This window comes from Tachyglossus aculeatus, chromosome 21 (assembly GCF_015852505.1).
Source record: "Tachyglossus aculeatus isolate mTacAcu1 chromosome 21, mTacAcu1.pri, whole genome shotgun sequence".
NCBI lineage: Eukaryota > Metazoa > Chordata > Mammalia > Monotremata > Tachyglossidae > Tachyglossus > Tachyglossus aculeatus.
This window is the reverse complement of record NC_052086.1, coordinates 20,383,708-20,411,153: the sequence shown is the minus strand read 5'-3', so window position 1 is coordinate 20,411,153 and position 27,446 is coordinate 20,383,708. Positions and strand designations below refer to the sequence as shown.

Below are 27,446 nucleotides of genomic sequence, written 5' to 3'. Positions count from 1 at the left end.
GCTGTGGGGCGGAAAGTGGGGTTGTTTGGCGGGCGGTGTGTGTGTGTGTATGTGTGTGTGTGTGTGTGTGTGTGTGTGAGAGAGAGAGAGAGAGAGAGAGAGAGAGAGATGCTTTCTACCTAGCGGGAATTCGCAGATGAACCGCTGCCCATCAGGGGCCGGGAGCTGGGGGCCGGGAACCGGGGTCCTTTTCCCATGGTTGCCTCCCTCCCCACCACAGCTCCGCCCCTTGGCTCGTTGTCTCTGGGGAAGCAGTCCGGGCGCAGGCGCCGGACAGGCCGGACGGACCGGACAGGCCGGACAGACCGGACCAGAGGGGTGCGAGGCCTCCCCGCTGGGCCCGAAGCCTCCCGGACTCCGGCCTGTTCTGTGGGCAGCTGCCAGACATGGCCGGAGGACAGGCGCCAACCCGGGTATGGCCCCCAACCCCTCCCCTTCCTCCTCCTCTATTACATGATCCCAAGCGCCCAGTACAGTGCTCTGCAAACAGTAAGGGCTCAGTAAATACAACTGAGTGAATGGTTGAGAGCACTCCAGGCCAAGTTGGTGGAGGCCCAGGACGTCCGGAAAAAGCAGCTCGCCACGGGGCTGCTGGGGCAGGGCATGCCCAGGATCGACGGCCCTCTGGGCCTGTGGGCGACCAGCTAGGCCTCTGTGTGTTGGGTGTGTGTATGTGCGTGTGTGTGTGTGTGTGTGTGTGTGTAGGGGGAATGAGGGGGGTGTGAGGATGTCTGGGGGGTGGGACCAGTCCCAGCTCCACCCGAGGAGGAGGCCTTGGGCCTAACTGGTGCCAGGCCTTCAGGGGGCTGTTTGCCGTTGCAGGTGGCTTTCGAGGAGGTGGCCGTCTATTTCTGTGAGGAGGAGTGGAGGGCGCTGTCAGCGAGGCAGCAGCAGCTTTACAAGGATGTGATGAGGGACAACTACATGGCCCTGCGCTCTCTAGGTGAGTAAGGGGTCTCCCCCCCACCCCGGAGTCACAAGTAGCAGGAGCTGCGGGGACAACGGGCTGTCCGGAATGGCCCCATCCAGGGCTGGTGTCGGGGAGTTAAGGGAGGAACTTCTATTCTTTATCCTCCTCCCTGCCCTGGACTAATGGATCTATATTGGGCTATATAGGGACCTATATTGCCCCTGCCCCACACCCAGAAGTCTCAGGACCTAGACCGAGCCTCCTTCAATGGTGCTGCCCTCAGTTGTAAAGCCTTATTGCTTGTAAATTGGCCTCGCTGCGGCTCCATCTGTGACTCCCTCCCATCTCAGATTTGGTGTGATTGGTGCCCAAGCTGCCATCACCACCCCTCACAGGGGGCGGCTCTTGGCTTCTCACAGCTCCAGCCTCCACCGGCCTCCCTGCCTCCCCGAGACCCACTTGGAATCGGTGTGACCTGCATGTTTGGGCCCGAGCTGCCGTCAACAGCCCCTCACACCCTCACAGGGGGCAGTTTTTGGCTTCTCACAGCCCCAACCTCCACCGGCCTTCCTGCCTCCCGAAGACCCATCGGGCTTAAATAACAACTATAATTGTGGTATTCATTAAGTGCTTACTTTATGCCAGGCACTGTACTAAGCGCTGGGATGGATACAAGCAAATCAGGTTGGCTACGGTCCCTGCCCCATCTGGGCTCACAGTCTCAATCCCCATTTATACAGATGAGATCATTGAGGCCCAGAGAAGTGAAGTGACTTGCTCAAGGTCACACAGCAGACAAGTGGCAGAGCCAGGATTAGAAAATGGACCCAAAGCAAGGAAGAGGGGCTGTGGGGTCTCTGTAGGGGTGGACAGTGGTGGGTGGGGATCAGGGAGGAATGGGGAGGGGGTAAGGTATCTCTGGGTCACAGACTCCTAGTCACTGTCTCTTCCCGGTTCAGGTTGGGCTGAGACCAAGCCAGATCTCGTGTTCCAGATTGAGCGAGGGGAAGAGCCGTGGGCCCGGGCTGCCCTGAGCTCAAGGGCAGGAGCAAACTGGAAATGCTTCCCTCCAGGTCAGTGACTCCAATCATCAGTCAATAGCTTTTCCTGAGCGCTTACTTTGTGCAAAGCACTGAGCCAAGTGCTTGGGAGAGTACAGTCGTTAACAGTCTAGATCCCTACACTCAAGGAGTTTACAATCTAGCAGGGGAGACATACTAAAATAAATTTCATGTTGGAGGAAAACAACCGAGTATGAACATATGTATGTTGTAAGGGTGGGGGTAGTGTGAGTAACTAAATGCTTAGTGGGTAAGGGCTCAAGTGCATAGGTGACCTAACTGGAGGCGGGGATAATGTGGGGAGATGAGAGATTAGTCAGGGAAGGCTTCCTGGAGGAGATGTGATTTTAATAGGGCTTTAAAGATGGGTAGATGTTGGATATGAAAGAGGAGGGAGGGCGTGAGCAAAATGTCCACGGTCAGAGAGACGAGAGTGAGGTACATTGAGTAGGTTGGTATTACAGGAGTGAAGTGTATCCGCTGGGTTGCAGTGAGAGAAGCGAGGGTAAGAGGGAGAAGAGAGCTGATTGAGTTCCCTAAAGTTATTGGTCATATGTTTCTGCTTGATGTGGAGATGGATGGGCAACCATTGGATATTTTTGAGGAGGGGGGAGATGTCTGCAGAGTGGTCCGAGCAGCGAATGAAGTATGGACTGGAGAGGGGCAAGGCTGGAGGCAGGGAGGTCAGTGAGGAAGCTCATGCAGTAGTTGAGTCCACATATGGCAAGTGCTTGGACCACCGTGGTGGCAGTTTAGATAATAATAATAATAATGATGGCATTTATTAAGCACTTACTATGTGCAAAGTATTGTTCTAAGCACTGGGGAGGCTACAGAGTGATCAGGTTGTCCCACGTGAGGCTCACAGTCTTAATCCCCATTTTACAGATGAGGTAACTGAGGCACAGAGAAGTGAAGTGACTTGCCCAAAGTCACACAGCTGACAATTGGCGGAGCTGGGATTTGAACCCATGACCACTGACTCCAAAGCCCAGGCTCTTTCCACTGAGCCACGAGATGTAGAAGAAATGAGAAGCAGCGTGGCTCAGTGGAAAGAGCCTGGGTTTTGGAGTCAGAGGCCATGGGTTCAAATCCCAGCTCTGCCAATTGTCAGCTGTGTGACTTTAGGCAAGTCACTTAACTTCTCTGTGCCTGTTACCTCATCTGTAAAATGGGGGATTAAGACTGTGAGCCCTCCGTGGGACAACTTGATCCCCATGTAACCTCCCCAGCACTTAGAACAGTGCTTTGCACATAGTAAGTGCTTAATAAATGTCATTAAAAAAATGTGCCAGATTCTGGAGATGTGAAGATAGAATTGACAGGGTTTGGTGACTGACTGAATATGTGGATTGAAAGGTAGAGATGAGTCAAAGGTAATACCAAAGTTGCAGGCTTGTGAGACAGACAGGAAGTTGGTGGTGTCAACAGTGATCAAGCAGATTAATCACTCATATTATTGAGCGCTTATCGTGTGCAGAACACTGTACTAAGTGCTTGGGAAAGTACAGCATAGGAGAGTTGATAGATGTGTTGTCTGCCTACAAGAAGCTTACAGTGTAGAGAGGGAGACAGATATTAATATAAATAAATAATGTACAGGTATATACAAAAGTGCTGTGGGGCTGAGGGAGTGGTGAATAAAGGGTGCAAATCTGTATGCAAAGGCAGAAGGGAGAGGAAGTAGTGGAAATGAGGGCTTAATCGGGGAAGGCCTCTTTAGTGATAGGAAAGCCAGTGGAGAACGGGACTTGGGAGGGAAGGTGAGTTCAGTTTTGGAAATACTGAGTTTGAAGTGTCAGTAGGATATCCAAGTAGAGATGTCCTCAAGGCAGGAGAGAGCTTCAAGATGGAGAGGTAGATTTGGGAGTCAAGTTGAAGCTGTGGGACAGGATGAGTTCCCCAAGGGAGTGGGGGTAGGTGGAGAATAGAAGGGGACCCAGAACTAAGCCTTGAGGGACTCTCTCAGTTTGAGGGTGGGAGGCAGAGGAGGAGCCAGCGAATGAGAATAAGGAGTGGCCACTGAGATAGGAGAACTGGGAGAGGACAATGTCAGTGAAGTCAAGGTTAGATAATGTTTCCAGGAGGTAGTCCACAGTGTTGAAGGCAGCTGAGAGATCAAGAAGGATTAGGATGGACTAGAAGCCTTTGAATTTGGCAAGGAGATCACTGGTGACCTTTGAGAGGGCAGTTTCACTGGAATGAAGGGGGTGGAAGCCAGATAGGAGGGGGTCAAGAAGAGAATTGGAGGAGGGGAAGTGGAGACAGCGGGTGTAGACAGCTCACTCCAGGAGTTTGGTGAAGAATGGTAGGAGGGAGATGGGGCAGTAACTGAGGGAGCAGTGGGGTCAAGGATGGGTTTTTAGGAAAGGGTGGGGTATACACGAGCATGTTCGAAAGCAGTGGGGAAGGAGCCATTGGAAAGTGAATGGTTGAAAATGGTGATCAGGGAGGGGATAATTATTTTGAAAAGGTGGGAAGGGATGGCGTTGGAGGAGGTAGATTTTGAGGGGAGGTGGTGATCTCTTGAGTTGCTGCTGGGAAAGATGGGATTGTTGAAAAAGGGGCAGGAGGAGAGAGGGACTGGAGAGGAGAAGGGGAGATCTTAGGGAGGGTATACCTGACGGCTTCACTTTTCTGAATAAAGTACATAGCCAGGTCATTAGGGGCAAGAGATGAGGAGTGGGTACAGAGATTGGAGGAGGGAGTTTAATGTCTGAAAAAGCTGGCATAGGCAATGGGGATGGGAGTCAGTAAGGATGGAGAAATCATGTTGCTAGGTCAGGGGAGAGGGCAGAATCAAAAGAGGTGAGGATGAAGCTGAGATAAATGAGGGCAGACTGTTGCCTGGTTTTCCAACAGCAGTTTTGGGGAAGTGGAGGAAGCATGTTGTGGAGGTGATCCAGGGCTATGGGTTAGTGGTATGAGATTGGCAGAGGGGTAGGGGGAGTGAGGGAGTTGATTTAAGAGGAGGGTCTACAATCTGTGCATCATGAGAAGGTAGTTGGGATATGGAGACCAAATGGGGCATGATGACTTTAGGCAATTGGAGGAAGAGAAAGAGAAGGGGTGGGGAGGGTAGGATGGTGAGTCTTGGGGAGTGGGAAGTGAGATTCATTCATTCAATCATATTTATTGAGCACTTACTGTGTGCAGAGCACTGTACTAAGCGCTTGGAAATTACAAGTTGGCAACATGTAGAGAGGGTCCCTACCCAACAGCGGGCTCACAGTCTAGAAGACGGAGACAGACAACAAAACCAAACATATTAACAAAATAAAATAAATAGAATAGTAAATATGTACAAGTAAAATGGAGTAATAAATCTGTACAAAATCAATGATAGAGGGTCTTACCAGCAAATACAACTTTTACTTTACAAATACTACATTGAAGGATAGAGCTGACAAGTGCCTAGGTAAGTTAGGGCCAGAACCCAGAACACGTACCGAGCTTCAAGCCCATGTCATTAGCAAAAGTACTTTATTGTTATTACGCTGTTCCATTCCAGCAATAAGAATTTTCCCATTTAAATAATTGTTCTCCAAATTGAATTTTAAAAGCTTTATTTTAACCGGGTTAGATGAGCTACCTTACTTGGGAGAGAGTGGCAAGGAATGCAGTGTTGCCTGGGGGCAAACTAGGTTTCAGGGATGGTGAGGACTAGTGCCTGGGTCAGGAACGCAAAGGAGCAGGGGTTCCTAGGCTGAACTTGGCTGGGGAATAGGGAGGGGTTGGATGAGAGTGAACGGATTGGGAGGCGGGGGGGTTGAACCAGGAGATGGAGAGTGTGGGGCAGCAATGGGAAAGAAGGACCAATGGAGTTAGAAGGGAAGGAGAGGTGTGTGGAAGTGAGTGCAGCTGTTGACTATATACATCAGTGTACATAGCTTCTCTTCCCCACAGCACCTGTATATATGTATATACCTCGTTCTCGCCTGTCCCGCCATCAACCCCCGGCCCACATCATCCCCCGGGCCTGGAATGCCCTCCCTCTGCCCATCCGCCAAGCTAGCTCTCTTCCTCCCTTCAAGGCCCTGCTGAGAGCTCACCTCCTCCAGGAGGCCTTCCCAGACTGAGCCCCTTCCTTCCTCTCCCCCTCGTCCCCCTCTCCATCCTCCCCTTCTTACCTCCTTCCCTTCCCCACAGCACCTGTATATATGTATATATGTTTGTACATATTTATTACTCTATTTATTTTACTTGTACATATCTATCCTATTTATTTTATTTTGTTAGTATGTTTGGTTTTGTTCTCTGTCTCCCCCTTTTAGACTGTGAGCCCACTGTTGGGTAGGGACTGCCTCTCTATGTTGCCAATTTGTACTTCCCAAGCGCTTAGTACAGTGCTCTGCACATAGTAAGCGCTCAATAAATACGATTGATGATGATGATACGTTTGTACATATTTATTACTCTATTTTACTTGTACATATCTATTCCATTTATTTTATTTTGTTAGTATGTTTGGTTTTGTTCTCCGTCTCCCCCTTTTAGACTGTGAGCCCACTGTTGGGTAGGGACTATCTCTATATGTTGCCAACTTGTACTTCCCAAGCGCTTAGTACAGTGCTCTGCACACAGTAAGCGCTCAATAAATACGATTGATTGATTGATCGCAGCAGCAAGTCCTAGGTCTGCCATTTCTAGGTGCATAATCACGTGTCTTCCCAGGTGGCAGGAAGGGAAGGCCTTGGGCTGGAAAAGCCAGGGGTGGGTGTCTCTGCTGTTGATTTAGGCCAGGCCATCCTCCCTCTCCCCACTCCTGCCCATATTGCCCACTGCTGACTCCAACTGGGGGCCAGCAAGGGAAAAGCCTCTGAGGTGGATTTTCCTTTGTCAGCCCTGACAGGTAGAATGGAGGAAGCTCTGGGTAATTGGGAATTCAAGGAGGGATTTTGGGTCTGGTGAAGATAATAATAATAATAATAATGGCATTTATTAAGTGCTTACTATGTTCAAAGCACTGTTCTAAGCACTGGGGAGGTTACAAGGTGATCAGCTTGTCCCCCGGAGGGCTCACAGTCGTAATCCCCATTTTACAGATGAGGAAACTGAGGCCCAGAGAAGTTAAGTGACTTGCCCAAAGTCACACAGCTGACAAGTGGCGGAGCTGGGATTTGAACCCATGACCTTTGAATCCAAAGCCCGGGCTCTTTTCACTGAGCCACCCTGTGAGGTCCAGTCAGTTGTTCAGGGTTTTTCAATATATTATAGTTTTTCTGGAAGCTTGGGAGCTCCTGACTTGTGGAGGTCAGGTGGGCTCTGACAGCTGAAAGCGAATGAAAATCCTTAGGGGGCAGGGTCTTGAATCAAGCACATCTCCCTCATAGCAATACACTCAGAGAAGCAGCATGGCATAGGGGATGGAGCCCAGGCCTGTGAGTCAGTAGGACCTGTGTTCTAATCCCCGTGCTGCCACTGTCTGCTGTGTGACCTTGGGTAAGTCACGCAACTTCTCTTTCCCTCAGTTCCTCATCTTTAAAATGGGGATTAAGATTGTGAGCCTCATGTGGGACAGGGCCTGTGTCCAACCTAATTGGGGTGTATCTACCACAGCATTTAGAACAGCGCTTGACACATAGCAAGTCCTTAACAGATACCATCATCGTCATCACCATTGTCTTGTAACTTCTGTAGCTGTATGAGCATTTTTATTTTGGGGTGAGCATCTGGACCCTCCTGTTACCCTGAAAGCTCCTGAGGGTGAGATTGGGCTGGGTTGGACCTATTCCCTAACATAATCAATGTCATATTTGTTAAATGCTTAACGTGTTCCAAGCACTGAGCAAAGTGCTGGGGTATCAGGTCAGACACAGTCCCCAGTCCCACATGGGGTTCCCAGTCTAAGCAGGAGGACAAACAGGCATTTAATCCCCATTTAACAGAAGAGGAAATGGAGGCACAGAGAAGTGACTTGCCCAAGGTAACCCAGCAGGCAGGTGGCAGACCCTCTGATTCCTAGGCCCTTGTCTTCCCACCTCATTTAAGAGGTTTTTAGGCTTATAATTTCCTGTTCTTGACCTCCACAGACGCCGAGCCCACCGCCTTGCTCGCATTCTCCTCAACCTCATTGGAGCCCTCCTCTGATGATCCATTTCTACCGGGCTTCCTCCAGCCGTCACACACTCCTTCCCGCTGTCCGTGGGCCCGGGAGGCAGAGCTGCAGTACGAAGAAGAGCGAGGAAGCGCCAACAAGGAGGCAGAAGAAGAGAACCTCCCCTTGGGTAGGGCCGTTCAGGATGGGACAGGGCCCAGAAGCAAGGACACTGGGGACAGGGTCTCTTTGTCTGGAGCTTCCTGGGCTAGATCCCCAGCTGCGGAGCGGGACGAGCCCTTGGTTCATGGCCCAGGCGGCTCCTCGGGGTCCTGTGGAGGGCTTGGAGTGGACTTGACCCATGAGCCGGCCCTCCAGAGAGCAGAGGGCCCAGAACTTCCAGCGCTCCAGCGGCAGGCTCAGAGCCTGAAGGAGAATATCGGCAGCATCGTCCAGGAGCTGAGGACGGCAAGACTTCACCTGGCTAGCATAGGGAATGCCCTGCTGGTATGTTCTTCCCAGTTCCTCTCCCGTCCTACAAATGCTCCGGACCCGTAAGTAGGTCTGCCCTGCCCGCTGTCTGTGGAGACTAGGGCTACAGAACAGGTGGGAGCTGAAAACCTTGGCTAAAACACAGCCAACAGAGAAATCATGGGGCATGGAGAAGGCTGAAACAGGCTGAGCATTGGAGAGTTCCCCTTTGGAAGGACGGTCTTCTTTGGTCTTGCTTCCTGTTTCCTGCCTACCTGCCCTGAGTGTCCCAGGAGAGGAGCCTGGCCAGGCCTCTGGTCTGCACATTGAGGCCATGTGGACAGGCAGCAGAGGTCCCTCCCATCACCTGGGACTGAGGTAGCTGCTGCCAGCAGTGTGGGCTGCTTGAATTGCCATTTTTAGCCGCTGACACAATCCTAATGTGAAATATGACTTAGCAGGGACTGCAAGAAAACTTGAACTCTGTGCAATAGCGCTTACTGTTCCTTGAGGGCCAGGGAGGGTGTGGAAGGGAAGGGAATAATAATAATTATGTTATTTGTTAAGCTCTTACTATGTGCCAACTGCTTGGGTAGATACAAGATAATCAGGTCGGATACAGTCTAAGGGGTAGGGAGAACAAATATTTAATCTTTAACATAAGAGAAAACTGAGGCAGAGAAGTGAATCACACAATGTCAAATGGCAATCAACTTTATTGAGTATACTATACTAAGAGCTTGGGTGAATATTTGGTAGAGCAAGTGGCAGAGCTTAGAACCCAGGTCCCCTATGCCTCAGGCCTGTGCTTTCTCCACTGGGCCACGCTGCTTCCTGAGGGAACACTAACCTCAAGTCAACTGGCAGAGTCTGGTGTTTTTGAGATATGCCCAAGTGGAGTGAGACTGGTTTAGTGCCCGCGGCTACCAGCTGACAGACCATGTCTGCCCATGGTGGCCCAGGCAGGATATCCGAAGGGCCCTGGGGGATTTACCTCACAGATCCAGAGAACGGCCTGTTGTCACCTGGGACGGGGAGAGGGGGCTGGGCTGCGGTTTGGCTTCCCAAGCTGGTTGTACAGGAACTCTGTGCTTGTCTCAAATGGCAGCGGGGGGTTTTCCCCGTTCAGGGGGACTGAGATTTTCCTCGTCCTTTCCCTCCGATCTGCGATGGCTTCCTTAACTGAGACCGATCTGGCTCTCTGCTCCCTCGTGAAAAACAACCCAAGCCAACTTTCAAAGGTAAACATCTACTTTCATCTAACAGGTGGGCCTGGAATGAATGCCACAGTGAAGTGGCAGACAGGAAGTGGCTTCCGCCACCATGTTAAGGGCAGCTGGGCTGCTCCAATCATGGTGAATATGGCACTTTTTGAGGGCTGGGCCCCTCTTAACTTGGCAAGCAGTGGCCCCTCTGACGGATGGTGGGCTGAGGTTACAATGGGGTGGGCAGCGGGGGGTGGGTGGGTGATGATGACACTGGCGCTGTTTCAGCCTGGACCTCCTTAAGGGGAAGGGCAGCATGGGCTGTACTTGGCTCGAGGCCCTGCCTGCGGGCCAGGGGGTAGCTTGCTACGCTCACCCTACCTGTTTGGGCAGATTAAGTGGAAATCCTGAGTAACCTTCTCCAGCCTTTACTGGCAGCGGGAGCAGGCTGGCCTGTTGTGTTTGGAGGCGGGGAGGGAAAAGGGGGACTGGGGTATGGGGAGGGGGGCACACTGGCCTTCTGGTGCCGTTTACAGGTGGAAGCCCCTGGCAGCAGCAGAGGCTCGCTGGACCCGCTCCCTGGAGGAGGGACTGAGCCAGGGCCTCCGGGGGGCCTGGGACAGGCAGCCGCCACGGCCTTGATGGGGCGGGCCCGGGGCCACGGCCTGCTCGTTGGCTCTAGCCTCCGGCTGCAGGCCTACGGCCTGGGCCGCTGCCCTGGGGAAGAATGCCCATGGCTCTGCCCTCAGGGGCCAGTTGTGGTGCCAGGGGCTGCTCATCAGGAAGTAGGGCGTGAGAGGCAAGTCGGGGCTGAAGCGCCTCTGAGGAAGAAATGGCAGAGTGAGGCAAGGAGGAATGAGCACGGGGACCCACCCAGGCACCAGTAGGGATGTGGGAGCGGGCAGGGAGGGGGACGTGGAGAGCAGGAGCCCCCTAGGAACACCTGACTTCACTTTAGGTTACTGCCTGCCCCCTCCTCGGGCCTTGGGCGACCATGTGCAGGCCAAAGGACTCCCCAAGCGCTTAGTACAGTGCTCTGCACACAGTAGGCGCTCAATAAATATGATTGATTGATTGATTGATTGATTGACACAGCCTATACCCAGGGCTGGGATGGGGAACTTGGGCACGGTATAGCACAGTCTGTTGGCCTGCGGTTGGGGGAGCAGGGCCCAGTAGCTCCCTGCCCTGGCTCCTGGCCTTCTCACCTGCTCTCTGGATAACCGGCCCGGCCTGGCCCAAGGGGTCTGGCAGGCTTTTGGCCTGGCCCAGAGCACTCTGCCCACAGCTAGGTTAGAAGTAGCAGGGGGCCTAACCCTGTAGGGTCTAAGTGGGGGCAGGACCCACAGGGTGGGTGGCGAGGAAAAAGAGTGGACAGACTCGCCGTCTTCACTCCCAGAGGGAAAGAGGAGGTAGGTCCTACAGGCCGCCTTAAGCATCCCCCACCCCCTAGGCTGCTGCTGTCCCAACTGGGGTGCTTGGGGTGCTCGGGAGATTGGTGCACACACTTCTCTCCCACCTTCTCTCAAGGGTGGTGCCTCTCTAGGCACTCCCCACACCCTTCTGGGACGTTCCTAGCAATCTTACCAAGGTCCACAATCCTGGGTTCAACTCCAGATGCTCCAGATTTAGGTGGGCCTGTCCGAACTGGCGCCTGGGGAGGAGAGGCGGGTCAGGCGCCAGCTAACAGGGGGCATGGGAAGCGCTGTCCAGGCAGCTCCCCTTCAGGGAGAGCACAAAGCTCCGTCTGCCTCAGGAGACCAACCTCTCACTAAGCCAACCAACCTTACCTATCCAGTTCTACGGCCAGATCCTCCTGGGGGGGCCGGGTCATCTGTCCGGCCATCTCCTCCCTCCAGGGGCCCAGGTTCCTCTGCAAAGCCCACAGCAGCTCCGGCTGGGGAGGGGCCAGCGGCTGAGGCCCCAGTCCGGCGGGTTGGCCGTGTCTCTGGCTGGTGTGCTCCTGGCAGAGGGAGAGGGGAGAATGAGGGTCAGTCGGGGTCCCGGCCCTTGCCCAGGGAAGAGAGTCAGTGAGGTGAAGGGAGGGACAGGCCGGGCAACCCAGAAAGGCAGGGAGGCCCAGGGCTTAGGCTGGGAACCGCTCTTTGTGGGGAACCGCTGCCCCGGAGCTTGTGGGTGACCTGGGGTCATCTTGGCTCTCTGTGGGCAGCAGGAGGCTTGGGGTGCTGGGATGGGGGCAGTCTTTGGCAGCACTACTGCCCAGATTTCTTATCCTGGGTCTCCAGGGCCACCCTCAGCTCATTCAGGGGTGGGGGCGGGGTAAAAGATTTCTGAGACCCCCCCTCTCACCCCCACACACAAACTTTCCCCACTGCTGCCCCTAGGCCAGGGATATTTTAATGCCCTCTCAAGTAAGCAATGGAAGGTTGACCAGTGGCATTAGTACAGTGCTCTGCACACAGTAAGCACTCAATAAAAACGACTGAATGAATCTGTTGAGCACCTACTGTGTGTAGAACCCTGTACGCTTAGGAAAGCACAGCAGTTGATCCAGTCTCTGCCCTCAAGGAGCTTCCAATCTGGAGGGCTCCTTGCTCAGAGTTTAAAGTGGCCCCACACCCCATCAGAGAGAGTGAGAGTGGGAAGGAGTGGATGGTGAGCTCGGGGAGGATGGAAGGGGAGCATCCTGGAGGCAGCACCCTTGGGTCATAGAGATAGGCACAGCTGACCCAGGGTCAGGCCTCTGGTCAGCCCCCTGGGATGATGCCTGTGTGGGGGGAGTCGGGACTCTAGACTGAAGCTCGTTGTGGGGAGGGAAAGTGTCTGTTGTACTCTCCCAAAAGCTTACTACACAGTACCTCTGCACACAGTAAGCGCTCAATAAATATGACTGACTGGCTCGGGTGCTGGGGCAGAAGGTGAGCTCACCTGACTCAGCCGGGCTTGCTGGGCCTCCGGCGCCTCTGGGGCCTCCAGCTGGAGCTGCTCCTTTTGTCTTCGAAGTATCCACTCCTGCGGGGGTGCAAGGTAGTGCTGGGGGGAGCAGGGGACTGGGGGACTGTCTGCCCAGGAAGAAACTTGGCCACTTTTGGCTGGGATGACAGGACAGACGGACCGGGGGGAAGTAGGGCGCTGGGGAGGGGCAGGGTTCTGCGGCTGGGAGTCCTACACTTTTTACGCTCCTCACCACAGCCTTGCCTCCAGGGCTCCCTTGGTCAGGCAGAGGGATTCTGAGCTCACCGTCCCTGGCTCACAGGCCAGGGCAAAGCTGGGCAGAGAAGGTGTGGCAGTGGCCACCAAGTCAGGAGGTTCCCTCCCCTACCTCCTCCAAGGGCCTTTTGTACTCCCCTCCCCCAGCCCCCCACCCTCCGGCCGGGGATTCCAGTCTCCCCCAGCTCATTTACGCTAGGCTCCACTTTCCCCTATCCCACCTAGACTACTTCATCAGCTTCCTTGCTGACCTCCCTGCCTTCTCTCTCTCCCCACTTCAGTCCATACTTCACTCTACCACCCCGATCACTCTTTTAAAAAAAGTCCAGTCCAGGTCTCCCCACTCAAGAACCTTCAGTGGTTGCCCACCCTCCTCCATATCAAACAGAAACTCCTTGCCATCGGCTTTGAAGCACTCAATCACCTTGCCCCCTTCTATCTCACCTGATTTCCTACAACCCACCATCATCATCATCATCAATCGTATTTATTGAGCGCTTACTATGTGCAGAGCACTGTACTAAGCGCTTGGGAAGTACAAATTGGCAACATCTAGAGACAGTCCCTACCCAACAGTGGGCTCACAGTCTAAAAGGGGAAGACAGAGAACAAAACCAAACATACTAACAAAATAAAATAAATAGAACACATTCACTCTGCTCCTCTAACACCAACCTACTCACTGAACCTCAATCTCACCTACCTCTTGCTCACATCCTGCCTGCTTTGTATCCTATAGACCGCCACTCTCCCCACCTTTGAATTCAAACCCTTATTAAAATCACATCTCCAACAATCCTTCCCCGACTAAGCCAGTTCCCCCTTTCATGCCCTTCTGCAATGCCCTTGAACTTGGATTTCTAGCCTTATTTGCTCACAGTGCTTATCTCCTGCCTCCCTCTCTTGACTAAGCACAACACGATTTGACATGACTACCAACTACCCACTTCTGTCACACATTTTGAGCGTCTCTTTACACCACTGCTCTTTTCTAGCTTGTCCATGGGGTGCTCCGGATCCCAAAGGGGTGTGCGCTTGGACCGTGGGGCTGAGCCGGGCCCCATCGCCCCCATCTGCCCCGCCACCCCATTCCTGGCTCCTCGGCCCCCGTGGCCACCCCAGAAACCTTCTCTCTCTGAAGTTGCATGATGGCGTATCGCTGGGCCTCGGCCTCGTGCTCTACGCCGCGGAGGTGACGCTGGACAGCCGTGCCCAGGCCCCACAGGAGCTGGAGCACTGGGCTCAGGGGCAGAGGGCTGGGCCTGCTGGCAGAAACGAGTCCGGGCTTGAGAGCGGACATGCTCCCCCATCCCTCACCCCATGCGCAGGCCCCCCCGAGACCAGCGACCCAAAGGCGAGGGGCACAGGCTCCGGTTCCAGCGTAATAGGAAACCTCAAGGCCTGGCCATGCTCAGGTTGGTGGCTCCTTTGTGGAGGGGCTGTGGGGCCGACACCCACTCCGACTTGAGGATGGCAGTGGGGCTCTGGCCCATCTCGCTGGGGGTCTTGGACCCGTATCCCCCCCCTCCTTCCCTTCTTCCCCAGCCTTTGGCGAGGCCCAAGGCGGGGGAACTGCGGCCGAACAGAAGCTCCCTGCACTCGAGGGGCACGGCGGGGGCAAGGGGCGGCACTCACCCACGGGCTGCGGCGGCCAGGGCAAGGGGGCTGGCCAGCGGCTCTGGGAGCAGGCTCTGAAGTTGCTGACAGGTCAGGGCCACCGCCCTATCTGCCCGCTCCAGCTGGGCCAACACAGCCTCCTCACGGCCCGACACCTCCCTCAGGTCAGCCCGCAGCTGCTGGACCTCGGTCCCCCAGCGCTCGTGGTCTCGGGCTCGCTCCTGTGCCAAGATCAGAGCCCGGAGGGCCCCGCCCAGGCATCAGGGGCCACCCTCCGAACCCCCCTTCACTAGGCCGCCCCATCCCGCTGGAAGGGGGAATCAGGACACCTGGGTCCTATTCCCAGCTGCAGGTCCCCCGGGGGAGTGGGAGGGCTCAGCGGGCTTGTCCAGATGGGGAGGATGATCTTCCCTTTTGGCCTCCCTCACTGCCCGCAGATGGACCATGGGGGCTCAGACTCACCGGGCCTGGGGCTATGGGGAAAAAAGTGAGGCAGGGGTGGGGCCCTCCAGTCGACAGACCGTCTGGGGCCTGGGGTCCCTGGCCGGCCCTCACCTGGTTGGCCTCCTCCCGCAGCACCCTGGTCTTCTCCAGCAGCTGCTCCTGCAGGTGAAGCCGCAGCTGGGTCTCCTTCTCCTTCTTGTCCTGCAGCTGCTGGACGTGGCGCTCCAGCTGTTCCACTTGCTGCAGCGAAGACAGGGGTTGGGGCCGTGGGGACCGGCCGATTCCAGAGTCTGCCCCGTCCGCCTCCCGAACCTCCGGGGCCAAAGGGAGGACAGGGATGGCCGGAGAGATGGGTGTGGTTTCCCATGCCAGCCTCCAACCCCACTGCTGAGGAATGGTCAGCCTGGTATCTGTCAGACCTGGGACCCCACGATGACCAGAACAAATCCACGGGCCTCGGCCCAATACGATCCACGGGGCCAGCCCCAGATGAGGCCGAGGCCCGCAGCCCTGCAAGCTGGAATTACAGGCTCGGGGATGGGCGGGCAGATCCCAGGGGACCTTGGCTGGCCTGCCCAGGAGGCCGAAGGTCGGCCCTCTGGGCAGTCATGGGCCAGGCTACAGGTAAGTCAGTGGCTCGGGCAGCTGGGGGAAAATTCTCCCCCGGGCTACCCATGTCCCGCCCTGCCCCCGGCTCTCACCGCCTGCAGCTCCGCCACGCGACCCTGCAGAGCCCGGCCGGCCTGCCGCTCCGTCTCCAGGGCCGCCCCGGCCTCCGCCTGGGCCTGCCGGCTCTGCTCCTGCAGCATCTCCCGCTGCTGCTGCAGTGCCACCTGCTTCTCGTCCTCCCACCGGCTCTGCTCCTCCAGCAGGGCACGCTGGGCCTGTGAGGGACGAGCACCGGACCGCGCCACACCGGGTCGGTGGCCAGCCGGGCCCGGGAGTGCTGGGGTCAGGCCGGGGGCTGAGGGAGCAGGCTCGTTCCCCGCAGCCTGGAGTAACGGGAGTGGCCGAGAGGAAGGAGGCCTGGAAGCCTGAAGTACCCAGCTCTTCTCAACCCTCAGGGCACCTCCCCAGAGGGAAGGGGCAAAGGGAGAAGTTCACTCTCTCCACTGCCCCGCTCCCCTACTCCTTCTCTCAGCATTGGCAGCCATCGCTTGGAGAGGCCAGCACTGGCTCCCAGGGGCCCCGAGACTGGCCACACCCGGCAGGATGCCCGGGGCTGGCCGCCATCTGTCCCGGGGTAGGTGGGTTGAAGGAAGGTGAGGTGCAGCAGCAGGGACAATTTCTAAATCCTGCCCCAGACCCACCACCCCAGGAACCCAGGATAACGGGCCAGTGTCATTCCCATCCCAGCTCCGCCCCACATCACTCGGAAAGCAAGGCCCCCGACTAACCTCTCCAAGCTCCTGCCTCAGCTGGGCCAGTGTTGCATCCTGGAACACAGAGTTCGGGCTGGAGGCCGGCTTCTCCATCCACAGACCTCCCTCCCCCCAACCCCCAGAGTCCCCAGAGCACCCTACTAGGCCCCCCCCTTTTCAGGGTCCCACCCAAGGCCCCCAGCATCCCGACCCTGGCTGCCCACCCATCAGTCTCTCCTCTTCCCTCTCCTCCCATCCCTGCCGCAGGAAATGGCAGGCCCTCTCAGAGCCCTGGTCTAGCAAGTATCCAACCCAGTGCTAATACCTCCTCCTCCTGCAGCTGCTGACAGTTTTCCTCTCTCAGCTTCTCTGGAGCTGCTGCCGGGGTCCACGCTGCCGCTGCTGCCTCCTCCCTCCCCTGAAGCTGCTCCGGCTCCCTGTCCATCCGGCACCTCTCCGGGTCCTCGAATCTTCCCCCTGGTTCCTGCTTTGGCTCTGCGGCCCTCAGGGCCAGGAGCGGCCTGCTCGGAGGCTCCCAGGCCACCTGCAGCTAAAGGGGGTCCATCCCATCAGTACCCGGGCCCTCAGTTGCCCCTACTGGAGGAGTCTGCTGGCAGGGTCAGAGGGAAAGGGACAGCAGGGAAAGCAGGGAGTGGAGGAGCAAGGGATTTGCGGTTCCCACTCACCTCCTGCACCGGCAGTTCCTCAAGGACCAAGCCCTGGCTCCCCTGGGGATTGGGGGAGGCCAGGCCCCTGCTGAGGGTCTGTGGGGGCAAGGCTACCCCCACCTGGTCGGCAAGGACAGATCTGGACTGAGGCGAGTGGTCAGCATGCGGCAGAGCAAGCTCCACAGTCTAAACTCTCAGGCTTCCAGGACCAACTCCAGGCTGTGGGCAACATGACCCACCCCCCCGAACTCCCCCTTGCCTGCTGAATCCTCACTCCCACCGGCTCCTCTCCTCTGGGCAGTCGCGCCCCTCCCTCCTTGAAGGGGCCCAGAGCCTCACCTCAGACCTGAAGGCCCCAGGCAGCAGGGTCCTTCGGCGCTTCCACATCCCCAGCCCCTCCTCCTCCCAGCTGGGAGCCTGCTGGGGTCCCCGTAATTCCAGGCCAGCCCTGGGAGGGCCGGTGTAGAGTGCTCCCTGTGAAGAGACAAGACCGCAAGAGTGGGTCAGGAACCGGGGGACCGGATGGGATAGAACGGGCAGTCGCGTCAGCCGGCTCCACGGTTCTGGTGGGGCTGCTGGGCTACCCTGGTTGTCCCGGACTCAGGCCGGTCCTCTGGTCTCCCCCACCTCTGTGGAAGCTCCTTGTGGGTAGGGCATGCATCACTTTCTTGTTCTGAATTTCTCAAGTCTCAAGCACAGTACACCGTGCCATATGGGCATTCAGTAAGTGCTGCTGCTACTAGTACTACTAACTGCGGTATTTGTTAAGCACTTACTATGTGCCATGCACTATACTAGGCGCTGGGGTGGATACAAGCAAATCGGGTTGGACACAGTGCCTGTCTCACTTGGGGCTCACAGTCTTAATCCCCGTTATACAGATGAGGTGACTGAGGCACAGAAAAATTGATCGCCCAAGGCCACAGAGCGGACAACTACTACAACTGCAATATTGCTGGGGTGCACAGCATTACGCTAAGTGCTTGGGAGAATACAAGACTTACAGAATATGATCTTTGCCCTCAATGACCACATTACTACTGTTTTATTATTATTACCTTTACTAATAAACATCACAACCATGAGAGTGATTTCTGTTAAGCACTTACTAGGAGCTAAGCACTGGGATAGATACAATACAATCACATCAAAGTCCCTGCCCCATATGGGACTCATAGGAAAGGAGAACCAGTATTCTGTCCTCATTTCAGAAATGAGTAAACGGAGGCCCAGAGAAGTTAAGTGACTCGCATAGCAGACAAGTGATGGAGTCAGGATGGGAACCTATGGCCTTCTCAATCCCAGGCTCATGCTCTAACCATCCTAGTACTCTATTATTTCTGCTATCTGTGATTTCTTTTAATGTCTGTCTCCCCCAACTAACGAGACCGTGAGCTCCTTGAGGGCAGAAATTGTGTCTGCCAACACTTGTATTTTCCCAAGTGCTTAGTACAGTGCTTGATATTACTGATCTACTGAGCACACGCCCCCCTTCCCCACACCATGTTTTGCTTGGCTCCTCAGCCCCTGGCCCTGCCCTTCCCACTCCTCTGGGGGCATTCCCTTGGCAGAGACTGGAGGGTTGAGGGAAAGGGGGCAGAGTGGCCAGGAGTCCCCAGCTCAGCCCCAGTGGGAAGGGAGGAGAGGCAGCAGAGTTCTGGTGTGGACCATGGGGTTAGTCCCCCGCCGACTCCTAGGGGAAGCCACGTCCCACCTTTCTTGGCCTGGCAGGCTCCCCCCCAGCCACAACTTCACTGGGCCTAAAGGTTGCTCCGCCTGTCCACAGCAGCCAGAAAGACCCCAGTGGAGACGTAGCTGGGTCTTGGGTGAGGACAGGGCTGTCAAAACTGAAGCCTCTTGTCCATCTTGCCATGCAGCTGCACCTCTTCTCTCTCCCGACCTCAGGGTCTTAGGTTGGGTCCTTGATTCCTCTAGCACAGTTGATGGGAGCAGAAAGGGGCCTGGGGAATGAGGGCAAGGCCCCGAACCACCTTCACCTTTCCTCAGGGCCTGCAGGGTAGTGGCCTCTCTGACTAGGGGCTAGTCCTCCTCGTGCCTTCACTCTGGTCCCCTCGTTTCCCCCTCCCTGTCCGCTCACCTCCGGCCACCAGAAGGGCTCTTCGTTGGCAATGTGCCAGCCGGACCTCCAGGTCCTGGCAGGACTCTTTCCGTTGGGGTCAGCCTGGGCCCCCATGGTGTCCAGCTCCTCTTTGGTCCTCTGGCTGCTGCTGCTGCTAAATCTGGAAGGACAGAGAGGTTCTTGGCTCATCTACATAGCCTGAGGTGCAAGAGTCTCAAGATATGACAGGGGACTCCCTTGTTCTGGGCTGTTGACTGAGGATGAAATTCCTACCGTGCCCTCTGGGCCAGCCGCCAGGCCCCACCTCTGGTCCCAACCCCACAATTTCTCCAATTTCAACCCCCCCACTCAGGTCCCTGGTGGTAGGCTGTCTCTCCTAGACTGTAAGCTTCTTGAGGGCAGGGACTGTACCTATCAACCCTGTTGTAGTGTACTTTCCCCAGCGCTCACTACAGTGCTCTGCACACAGCAAGTGCTTAATAAATGCGACTGACTGGCTAATTGACTGAATCCCCCTCACCCGCCACTACAACCCCCAGGGCAGGACCTCGGGACCATCCCCCAGCCATTCTGACTTACCTGGATGTGTTTCCCCAGAGCCTCCCGGAGCCGTGCCTGAGAGCTGCAAGGGAAAGGAGACATCCCTTTCACTTGAGAGCAGAGGACAGAGTCCCCCAGAGGGCAGGATGGGCTCCGGCCCTGTCTCCTCAGTAGGAGCAGGGACCTAAAATATCTTGCTAAAACAGAGAGTGGGTTGATCCCATAGACAAAAATGCAACAGGCCAGGGTCACAGGCAGATAGACACAGCGCCTGGGTCACAGACACACAGACACTGGGCAGGAACCACAGATAGAAAGTCACCACAGGCCAGAACCACAGACAAGCACCAGGCAAGGGCCACAGACAGACACTGGGCTGGGTCAAAGACAAGACTGAACCGGGCCACCTCAAGAAAGAAAGGGAAATGGGTGAAGCTGAAACCTGGGCTCTTCCAGAACCTGTTCTCCTATGGGCCCTCCCTCCCGCACCTTCAGGTTCCCCGACAGACATCCCCTCTCCTCGCCACAGCCGAGGCTGGCGGTGTCTGGCAGGGATTCCATGGGGGTGGCAGTGGGAATGGCAGGCCAGGCTTCAGCCTTGGTGGGTACTATTGGTTTCTCAGTACCTGGTGGGGCGGGTGGCCTATAGGCCTGGGCCTCTTCTTGGTCAGCAGGCTCCTCGGCCCCAAGCAAGGGCCCTGTCTTGTCCACCCGGGAAGGCTCAAGGAGGCCGCGGGGTGAAGCTGGGGGGCCCGGAGGCTCGGCGGTGCCTTCTTCAGGAGGCTGGTGAGGGGCCGGACACTCCTCCAGTCGGGGGCTTCCCCAGAGCACACTGAGGTGGCCCCGGTTCCCAGCGGATGCTGGGTCCCGCGGGTGGAGGATGTCGGCAGGGTAGCCCTGGCTTAGCCTGGAGATCCAGTCTTCCAGGAACCCCAGGCTCCCATCCCGGGGCCTGCCCAGGCCCCCACGCTGCTCCTGCCCCACCTCGGCTCGCGAGAGCACAAGGGGGACCTCTGGTGCCACCATCATAGGCCCAGGAGCCGTCTCCTCCTCGCCCAGTAGCTCCATCATTCCCTCCGGGAAACAGGCAGCAAAATCCTCGGGGCCGACGGAGTGGGAATCGCTCTGCTGCCCTGGGCTCTCGGCCTTGGAGCCCAAGAAGGGGCTCAGCTTCCAGGCACATTCCACCCGTGGGCCGAACGGGCCGGATCCCCCTAGGAGTTCAGTAGAGGCGATGGTCAGAGGCAAGCAGGCGGCCTCACCTCCAGGGCCCAGGCGGGACCCCGCCTGACCACCACAAAGAGAAACGCAAAGGCTGAGGGAGGCCTAGCCCAAGCTGGAGGTCAGACCCGGATAGCCGGAGCCCAGACCCGGACAGAAAGAGGTCAGCAGACAGTTGGATCCCAGGCCCAGACATCCAGTGGTCAGACCTGGACAGCTGGAGCCCAGACCCAAATGGCAGTTCTCAGCCGGAACATATGGCTGGCATTTCCCCGGGGCCCCACTGCCTGGACGCGTGTTGGACTGGGAATCGGATCCTTCCCAGCTGGGCTCCAGTAGGAATGCTCTATCTGGGCCTCAGTTTCCCTGGAGACAGGATGGGGGGGCTGGGGTCTCATTCCTCCTCACCTGACTGGGGGACATGGCTGGCTGGACTCTGGGCAGGGTTCTCTCCAGCCGCCTGGTTGCCGCTGTCTCTCAAACCTAGAAGCTGGAGAGGAGACCCAGATGAATAGGCCAGTGGGATCGGGGGGAGAGAGCCCTTGACCCTCACTGGGGGCAGGGTCTGGGCATCAATGGACAAGGATGATTGGGGGGGTGGCGGGGCAGTGGCCTGGTGTCAAAGGGACAGCTGGGGTCACGCCTGCCACTGTCCCCGAGTCTGGCCCCCTTCCCACAGGGGAGTAGTACCTGCAGCTGGCCCAGACGAGTGTTGACTGAATCCAGTATGTGGTGGCCATGATCCCTGAGCTCGGACCCTGGATTCCCTGAGAGGAGAGAGGGCTGCTCTGTCTCTTGATCTGGAATTTGGAGGGGGGAAGAGACACTCAGCGCTGCGTTCCTTGAGGGTCCAGCCAGTCTTGCAGTGAAACTGGTCTGTCCTTGGAGGGAGCTGGAGCCCAGGGGGGTGATACCCCCCAACTCCCACCTCCCTGGGAAAACGGGCACTGCCCAATGCCCAGCTCCAGGAGCTGGGCCCGGAGGGAAAGGTGGATGTCGGTGGTGTTTTCAGGAGGGCCACGGGTTGGGGGGACTAAAAGGGAGAAGCCCCGTGAGCTGACCGCTCCCTGGAGAACACATGGAGGGCGGCGTCCCCGTAGGCTGGCAGCCGGGCACCTCCAGGAACAGAGAACCAGCTGTCTCGTACCTGCATCTGAGTCTTCCTCTTCCTCTTCTGAGGAGGTGCTGCTCTCTGTATTTGGCATCCTGTAGGGCCCTCCTTGGGAACCCCGGTTCTCCAGCCCCACTGGTTCCTACAGAGGGGACACGTGTTCCTGGGCCAGCTCTCTTTCAGAGGAGCTAGCCTTCGTGGGGATGCTACAGGACCAATATGGCTCCGTGGAGCCATTAGGAGGTCCAAGGGGACAGTGGGAGATCTGAGGGGTCAGTGGGCGGTCCATGGGGGTCACCGGGCAGTCCGTAGGGGGGTCAGTGGGAGGTTTGAGGGGCCGGTGGGTGGTCCGTGGGCAGGGAAGGCTCCTTGGGGACAGTGGGAGGTCCGAGGGGTCAGTGGGCGGTCCATGGGGGTCACTAGGTAGTCCGTAGGGGGGTCAATGAGAGGTTTGAGGAGCCAGTGGGTGGTCCGCGGGCAGGGAAGGCTCCTTGGGGGCAGTGGGATTTCAGTGGGAAGTCCGAAGGGGCAATGGGGGGTCCAAAGAAACCATGAGAGATCCGTGGGGGCAGTGGGTAACCCGTGGTCAGGGAAGGCTCCGTGGAGGCGGTGGGAAAACCGTGGGACCAGTGCGCGGTCCGAGAGGACTGGGAGATCCGTGGGGCCAGTGGGAAGGCTCCCTGGGGGCGGGGGGAGATCCGTGGGGCCCGTGGGCAGTCGGTGGACACTGGGAGATCCGTGGGGACAGTGGGCAGTCGGTGGGCAGTGGGAGACCCGTGGGGACAGTGGGCAGTCGGTGGGCAGTGGGGCCAGTGGGCGGTGGGGTCGGTGAAGGCCCCGTGGGCTCAGTAGGAGCTTCTTGGGCGCTCGACACTGCTCTTGAGCAGGTTCCTCGTCGAGCTTGAGTTGGGGCGCCAAGTGTGGGAGCCCTTCGGCCGTCTGGGCCCCCCGATGGGATGGCGGCGGGTTACCTTTACCTCCGGCCTCTATCTGCGCTCCCCTCGGCCGTGGCGGGTGGGCTCGGCAGGGCTCCCCGCTCCGGCCGCCCCCCCTGAGGGTCTGCGGCAGCGTGTGCGCTGCCGGCCCCGGAATCGATCCCGTCGCCCTGCCCGCCCGGAAGCCCAACCCGGATCCCCGGGAGCCCGGATCCCCGGGAGGCCTCTCGTACGGGCAAGAGGAGGCTCCGGAGTCCCGCATCCTCGGAGGGTTAGGCTCCTGCCTTCCCACCGGAGCTGCACCCACCTGCAGCCGCGATCCCCGTGCAACTCTCTCCCGCCTTTGCAAACCCCCGGCGCTCCGCAAGGCTCTCTGCAGGGAAGCTCCACTTTGCAACGAGCATCCTCTTCGCCGCGAACCTCCTCTTTGCAGGGACTCTCCATTGTGCAGCAAGGCTCCTCTTTGCAGGGTGCCTCCACTTTGCAGCGAGCTTCCTCTTTGCAGGGAGCCTCCACTTTGCAGCGACCTTCCTCTTTGCAGGGAGCCTCCACTTTGCAGGGAGCCTCCACTTTGCAGCGAGCTTCCTCTTTGCAGGAGCGTCCACGGTGCAGCGAGCTCCCTCTTGGCAGAGAGCCTCCGCTTTTCAGGGAGCCTCCACTATGCAGCGAGCTTCGTCTTTGAAGGAGCCTCCACTGTGCATCGAGCTTCGTCTTTGAAGGAGCCTCCACTTTTCAGGGAGCCTCCACTGTGCAGCTAGCTTCCTCTTTGCAGAGGCCTCCATTGTGGAGCAAGCTTCCTCTTTGCAGGGAGACTCCACTTTTCAGGGAGCCTCCACAATGCAGCGAGCTTCCTCTTTGCAGGGAGCCTCCACCGTGCATCGAGCTTCGTCTTTGCAAGGAGCCTCCACTTTTCAGGGAGCCTCCACTGTGCAGCTAGCTTCCTCTTTGCAGAGGCCTCCACTGTGGAGCAAGCTTCCTCTTTGCAGGGAGACTCCACTTTTCAGGGAGCCTCCACTGTGCAGCGAGTTTCCTCTTTGCAGGGAGCCTCCACTGTGCATCGAGCTTCGTCTTTGTAAGGAGCCTCCACTTTTCAGGGAGCCTCCACTGTGCAGCTAGCTTCCTCTTTGCAGAGGCCTCCACTGTGGAGCAAGCTTCCTCTTTGCAGGGAGACTCCACTTTTCAGGGAGCCTCCACTGTGCAGCGAGTTTCCTCTTTGCAGGGAGCCTCCACTGTGCATCGAGCTTCGTCTTTGTAAGGAGCCTCCACTTTTCAGGGATCCTCCACTGTGCAGCTAGCTTCCTCTTTGCAGAGGCCTCCACTGTGGAGTAAGTTGCTCTTTGCAGGGAGACTCCACTTTTCAGGGAGCCTCCACTATGCAGCGAGTTTCCTCTTTGCAGGGAGCCTCCACTGTGCATCGAGCTTCGTCTTTGAAAGGCGCCTCCACTTTTCAGGGAGCCTCCACTGTGCAGTTAGCTTCCTCTTTACAGAGGCCTCCAATGTGGAGCAAGCTTCCTCTTTGTAGGGAGACTCCACTTTTCAGGGAGCCTCCACTGTGCAGCTAGCTTCCTCTTTGAAGAGGCCTCCGCTGTGGAGCAAGCTTCCTCTTTGCAGGGAGACTCCACTTTCGGGGGGCCTCCACTGTGCAACAAACCTCCTCTTTGCAGGGAACCTTCACTGTACAGCGAACTCCCTCTTGGCAGAGAGCCTCCACTTTTCAGGGAGCCTCCTCTGTGCAGGGAGCTTCCTCTGTGCAGGGAGCCTCCACTATGAAGAAAGCTTCGTCCTTGCAAGGAGCCTCCACTTTTCAGGGAGCCTGCTACATGTGGTTTAGCCACCTCGGAGCTTGAGGGCAGCCCAGGCCGCCGTTGTCTAGCACCCATTTCACGGATCTGGGTTTCAGGTGAGGCTGAGATGGGCCTGGGCCTGATCCTGATCCGCAGGCTGCAGACCCGAGCCCCTCTGCAAGAGGCAGCCACCAGCACAGTCCACTATCGGCCACCTCTCCCACCCCCGGGGGAGGAGGTTGGGGGTCGGGAGGAGAGTATACGGTGGGAAAATGGAGAAGGGGAAAGCGGGGGAAAGAGAAGAGGGAGGGGGGAAATGGGGGGAGAGAGAGAAGGGGAGGGAATAATAATAGTATTTGTTAAGCACTTACTATGTGCAAAGCACTGTTCTAAGCGCCGGGGAGGATACAAGGTGATCAGATTGTCCCACGTGGGGCTCACAGTCTTCATCCCCATTTTACAGATGAGGTAACAGGCACAGATAAGTTAATGAATTGCCCAAAGTCACACAGCTGACAATTGGCATAGTCGGGACTTGAACCCATGACCTCTGACTCCCAAGTCTGTTTTATTAATGATGTGCATATAGCTGTAATTCTGTTTATTCTAACGGTTTTGACACCTGTCAATATATTTTGTTTTGTTGTCTGTCTCCCCCTTCTAGACTGTGAGCCCGTTGTTGGGTAGGGACCGACTGTCTATGTTGCCGACTTGTACTTCCCAAGCGCTTAGTACAGTGCTGTGCACACAGTAAGCACTCAATAAATACGATTGAATGAATGAATGAAGTCTGTGCTCTTTCCATTGAGCCACGCTGCTTGGGAAGGGAAGGGGCAGAAGAAAGGGAGGGAAGGGGAGATGGAGGAAAGGGGAGACAGAGTAGGGGGGTTGGGGGGGAAGGAGAGAGAGGGAGGAAAGGGGGGAGGGAGAAGGAGGAAAGGGGGGAGAAAGAAGGGGGAGGCTGGGAGAGACACCACCTGAAGGAACATGAGCTGAGCAAAGTGGCTGCAGGGAGATCAGCCCTGAGCCTTTGTTGTCAGGGAAGCAGACAGTGGCAAGGATTCCCCACCCTGCCCGGGGGTCTTGGGGAGAGGGAAGGTTAAGGCCTGGGAACCCCCAAGGGAGACGTGGTGCCAACTGCTTGTCAGGCAGAAGGACCCACAGCTCAACCTGGATGTCCCACTGACACCTCAAACTAAACCTGGCCAAAACTGAACTCATTTTCCCACCCAGATACTGCCCACCCACTGGCTTTCCCATTACTGTAGACAACACCACTATCCTCCCTATCTCAAACCCGTAACCTTGATGTTGGCCTCGACTCATCTCATTCCACCTGCATATTCAATCTGTCAACGAATCCTGTCAGTCCTAAAATCCGCCTATTCCTCACCACCCAAACTGCTACTTTGCTGATCCAAGCTATCCCACTTTACTACATTTCTTCTTGCTAACCCCTCCAGTCTCTCTCCACTTCAATCTATACTTTACTCTGCTGTATAGATGATTTTTCTAAAAAATGGTCAGTCCATGTCTTCCCACTCAAGAACCTCCAGTGGTTGCCCGTCCACCTCCACATCAAACAGAAACTCCTTGCCAATGGCTTTAAAGCACTCACTCAGCTTGCCCATCCTACCTCACCTCAGTGATTTCCTACTTCAACCCAGCCCGCACACTCTACTCCTCTAGGACCACTGTGCCTTCCATGTCCTTTTCTTTTCTTTTTCAATCGTATTTATTGAGCGCTTACTGTGTGCAGAGCACTGTACTAAGCGCTTGGGAAGTACAAGTCAGCAACATATAGAGATGGTCCCTATCCAGCAACGGGCTCACAGTCTCAAAGCGGGGGACAGACAACAAAACAAAACATGTATCCAACCCCAGTGCTTCAAACAGTGCCTGGAACACAGTAAGTGCTTAACAAATACCAAACTCCCTCCCCCTCCATATACACCAGACCTCTGCTTTCTCCACATTCAAAGCCCTATTAGGATCACATCTTACGATTAAGACCCCATCTCTGCCACAGGCTCAGCAGAGCCTCTCTGCCCCTCTAGGTCCTCACCTCACCCCAGCCACTCGCCATCAGGACCTCAGAGCTCCACCTTGCTTAGCTGAACCCCAGCAATGACTGAGCCGCACCAAACAGCCCGGGGGTTTGCTGGGGACCCCTCAGCCAACATCAGAAATGGGTACCCGTCATCCAAGGCTGTCCTCAGGAGCCGGCGGGGTGGGTAGGGGAGTGCGGGGCAGCTCCACCAGATCCCGGCATCCCCCTCCCCCAACCATGCAGCCTCCCGCAGCCTCACCTAGTGAACAAACACTTCTCCTCGGCTGGCCCAGACAGACCGGCCCGAGCTTCCATGCATTTACTTCCTGCCCATCCTGCCATGCTTCCTACTGCCTTTCCGGGAGCAGGGAATCATGCACTGCACCAAATGGGCGCTCAATATCTACAAAAGTTACTACTACTACTAGACTCGATACCACCTTTCCTGGGGTAATTCCCGGTGCTATGTAATGTCCTGGGAGAATCAAGGCTAAAAGACAAATCAGAGAAGTCATGAATACTACAACCGGAAGCCCAGCCGGCTGGGGACGGTAAGATGCTGGTGAAAGGGAAGCTTAGGGCCTTAAATCTCCCAACTTCCTCCTCCCTCTCTTCCTCCCAACGGTAACGAGAAGAGGCAATGCACCGGTTCCCCTCCTTGGTGTGAATCAACCTAGGGTAGGGAGAGCCAATACCCATCCCGGCCAAAACCCTTACCGAGCAACCACAGGATGTGGTCTAGTGGGTACTGCCGACTTGTACTTCCCAAGCGCTTAGTAC

General features: G+C 56.7%; 2 protein-coding genes across 2 annotated transcripts; one reads left to right on the top strand and one right to left on the bottom strand.

The window, feature by feature from the left end:
* The first annotated feature begins 386 nt into the window (after window positions 1-386).
* Window positions 387-8,640, top strand: LOC119942855 (zinc finger protein 805-like). Its single transcript, XM_038763869.1, has 4 exons — window positions 387-412; window positions 816-943; window positions 1,870-1,983; window positions 8,004-8,640. Exons 1-4 carry the CDS (start codon window positions 387-389, stop codon window positions 8,564-8,566), a joined length of 831 nt encoding a protein of 276 aa, XP_038619797.1. The 3' UTR covers window positions 8,567-8,640.
* A 609-nt stretch (window positions 8,641-9,249) lies between these two features.
* On the bottom strand, window positions 9,250-22,922 carry LOC119942889. Its single transcript, XM_038763928.1, has 18 exons — window positions 22,869-22,922; window positions 21,934-22,039; window positions 21,477-21,586; window positions 21,195-21,276; window positions 20,192-20,779; window positions 19,605-19,647; window positions 19,044-19,185; window positions 17,285-17,419; window positions 16,603-16,827; window positions 16,314-16,352; window positions 15,618-15,800; window positions 15,028-15,156; window positions 14,491-14,693; window positions 13,982-14,120; window positions 12,574-12,657; window positions 11,475-11,647; window positions 11,272-11,338; window positions 9,250-10,505 (listed from the first exon to the last, which is right to left on the bottom strand). Exons 2-18 carry the CDS (start codon window positions 21,989-21,991, stop codon window positions 10,215-10,217), a joined length of 2,691 nt encoding a protein of 896 aa, XP_038619856.1. The 5' UTR covers window positions 21,992-22,039; window positions 22,869-22,922; the 3' UTR covers window positions 9,250-10,214.
* Window positions 22,923-27,446: the final 4,524 nt, after the last annotated feature.

What these genes read in the sequence shown, in the direction of transcription:
- LOC119942855 (XM_038763869.1), top strand. Translation starts at nt 387, where the DNA reads ATGGCCGGAGGACAGGCGCCAACCCG. An exon ending in GGAGGACAGGCGCCAACCCG is followed by an intron (nt 413 to 815) that starts GGTATGGCCCCC and finishes GGGCTGTTTGCC; the next exon opens with GTTGCAGGTGGCTTTCGAGG. An exon ending in CATGGCCCTGCGCTCTCTAG is followed by an intron (nt 944 to 1,869) that starts GTGAGTAAGGGG and finishes TTCCCGGTTCAG; the next exon opens with GTTGGGCTGAGACCAAGCCA.
- LOC119942889 (XM_038763928.1), bottom strand. Translation starts at nt 21,991, where the DNA reads ATGCCAAATACAGAGAGCAGCACCTCCTCAGAAGAGGAAGAGGAAGAC. An exon ending in TGCGGGAGGAGGCCAACCAG is followed by an intron (nt 14,694 to 15,027) that starts GTGAGGGCCGGC and finishes ATCTTGGCACAG; the next exon opens with GAGCGAGCCCGAGACCACGA. An exon ending in TGCAACTTCAGAGAGAGAAG is followed by an intron (nt 12,658 to 13,981) that starts GTTTCTGGGGTG and finishes GCACCCCCGCAG; the next exon opens with GAGTGGATACTTCGAAGACA.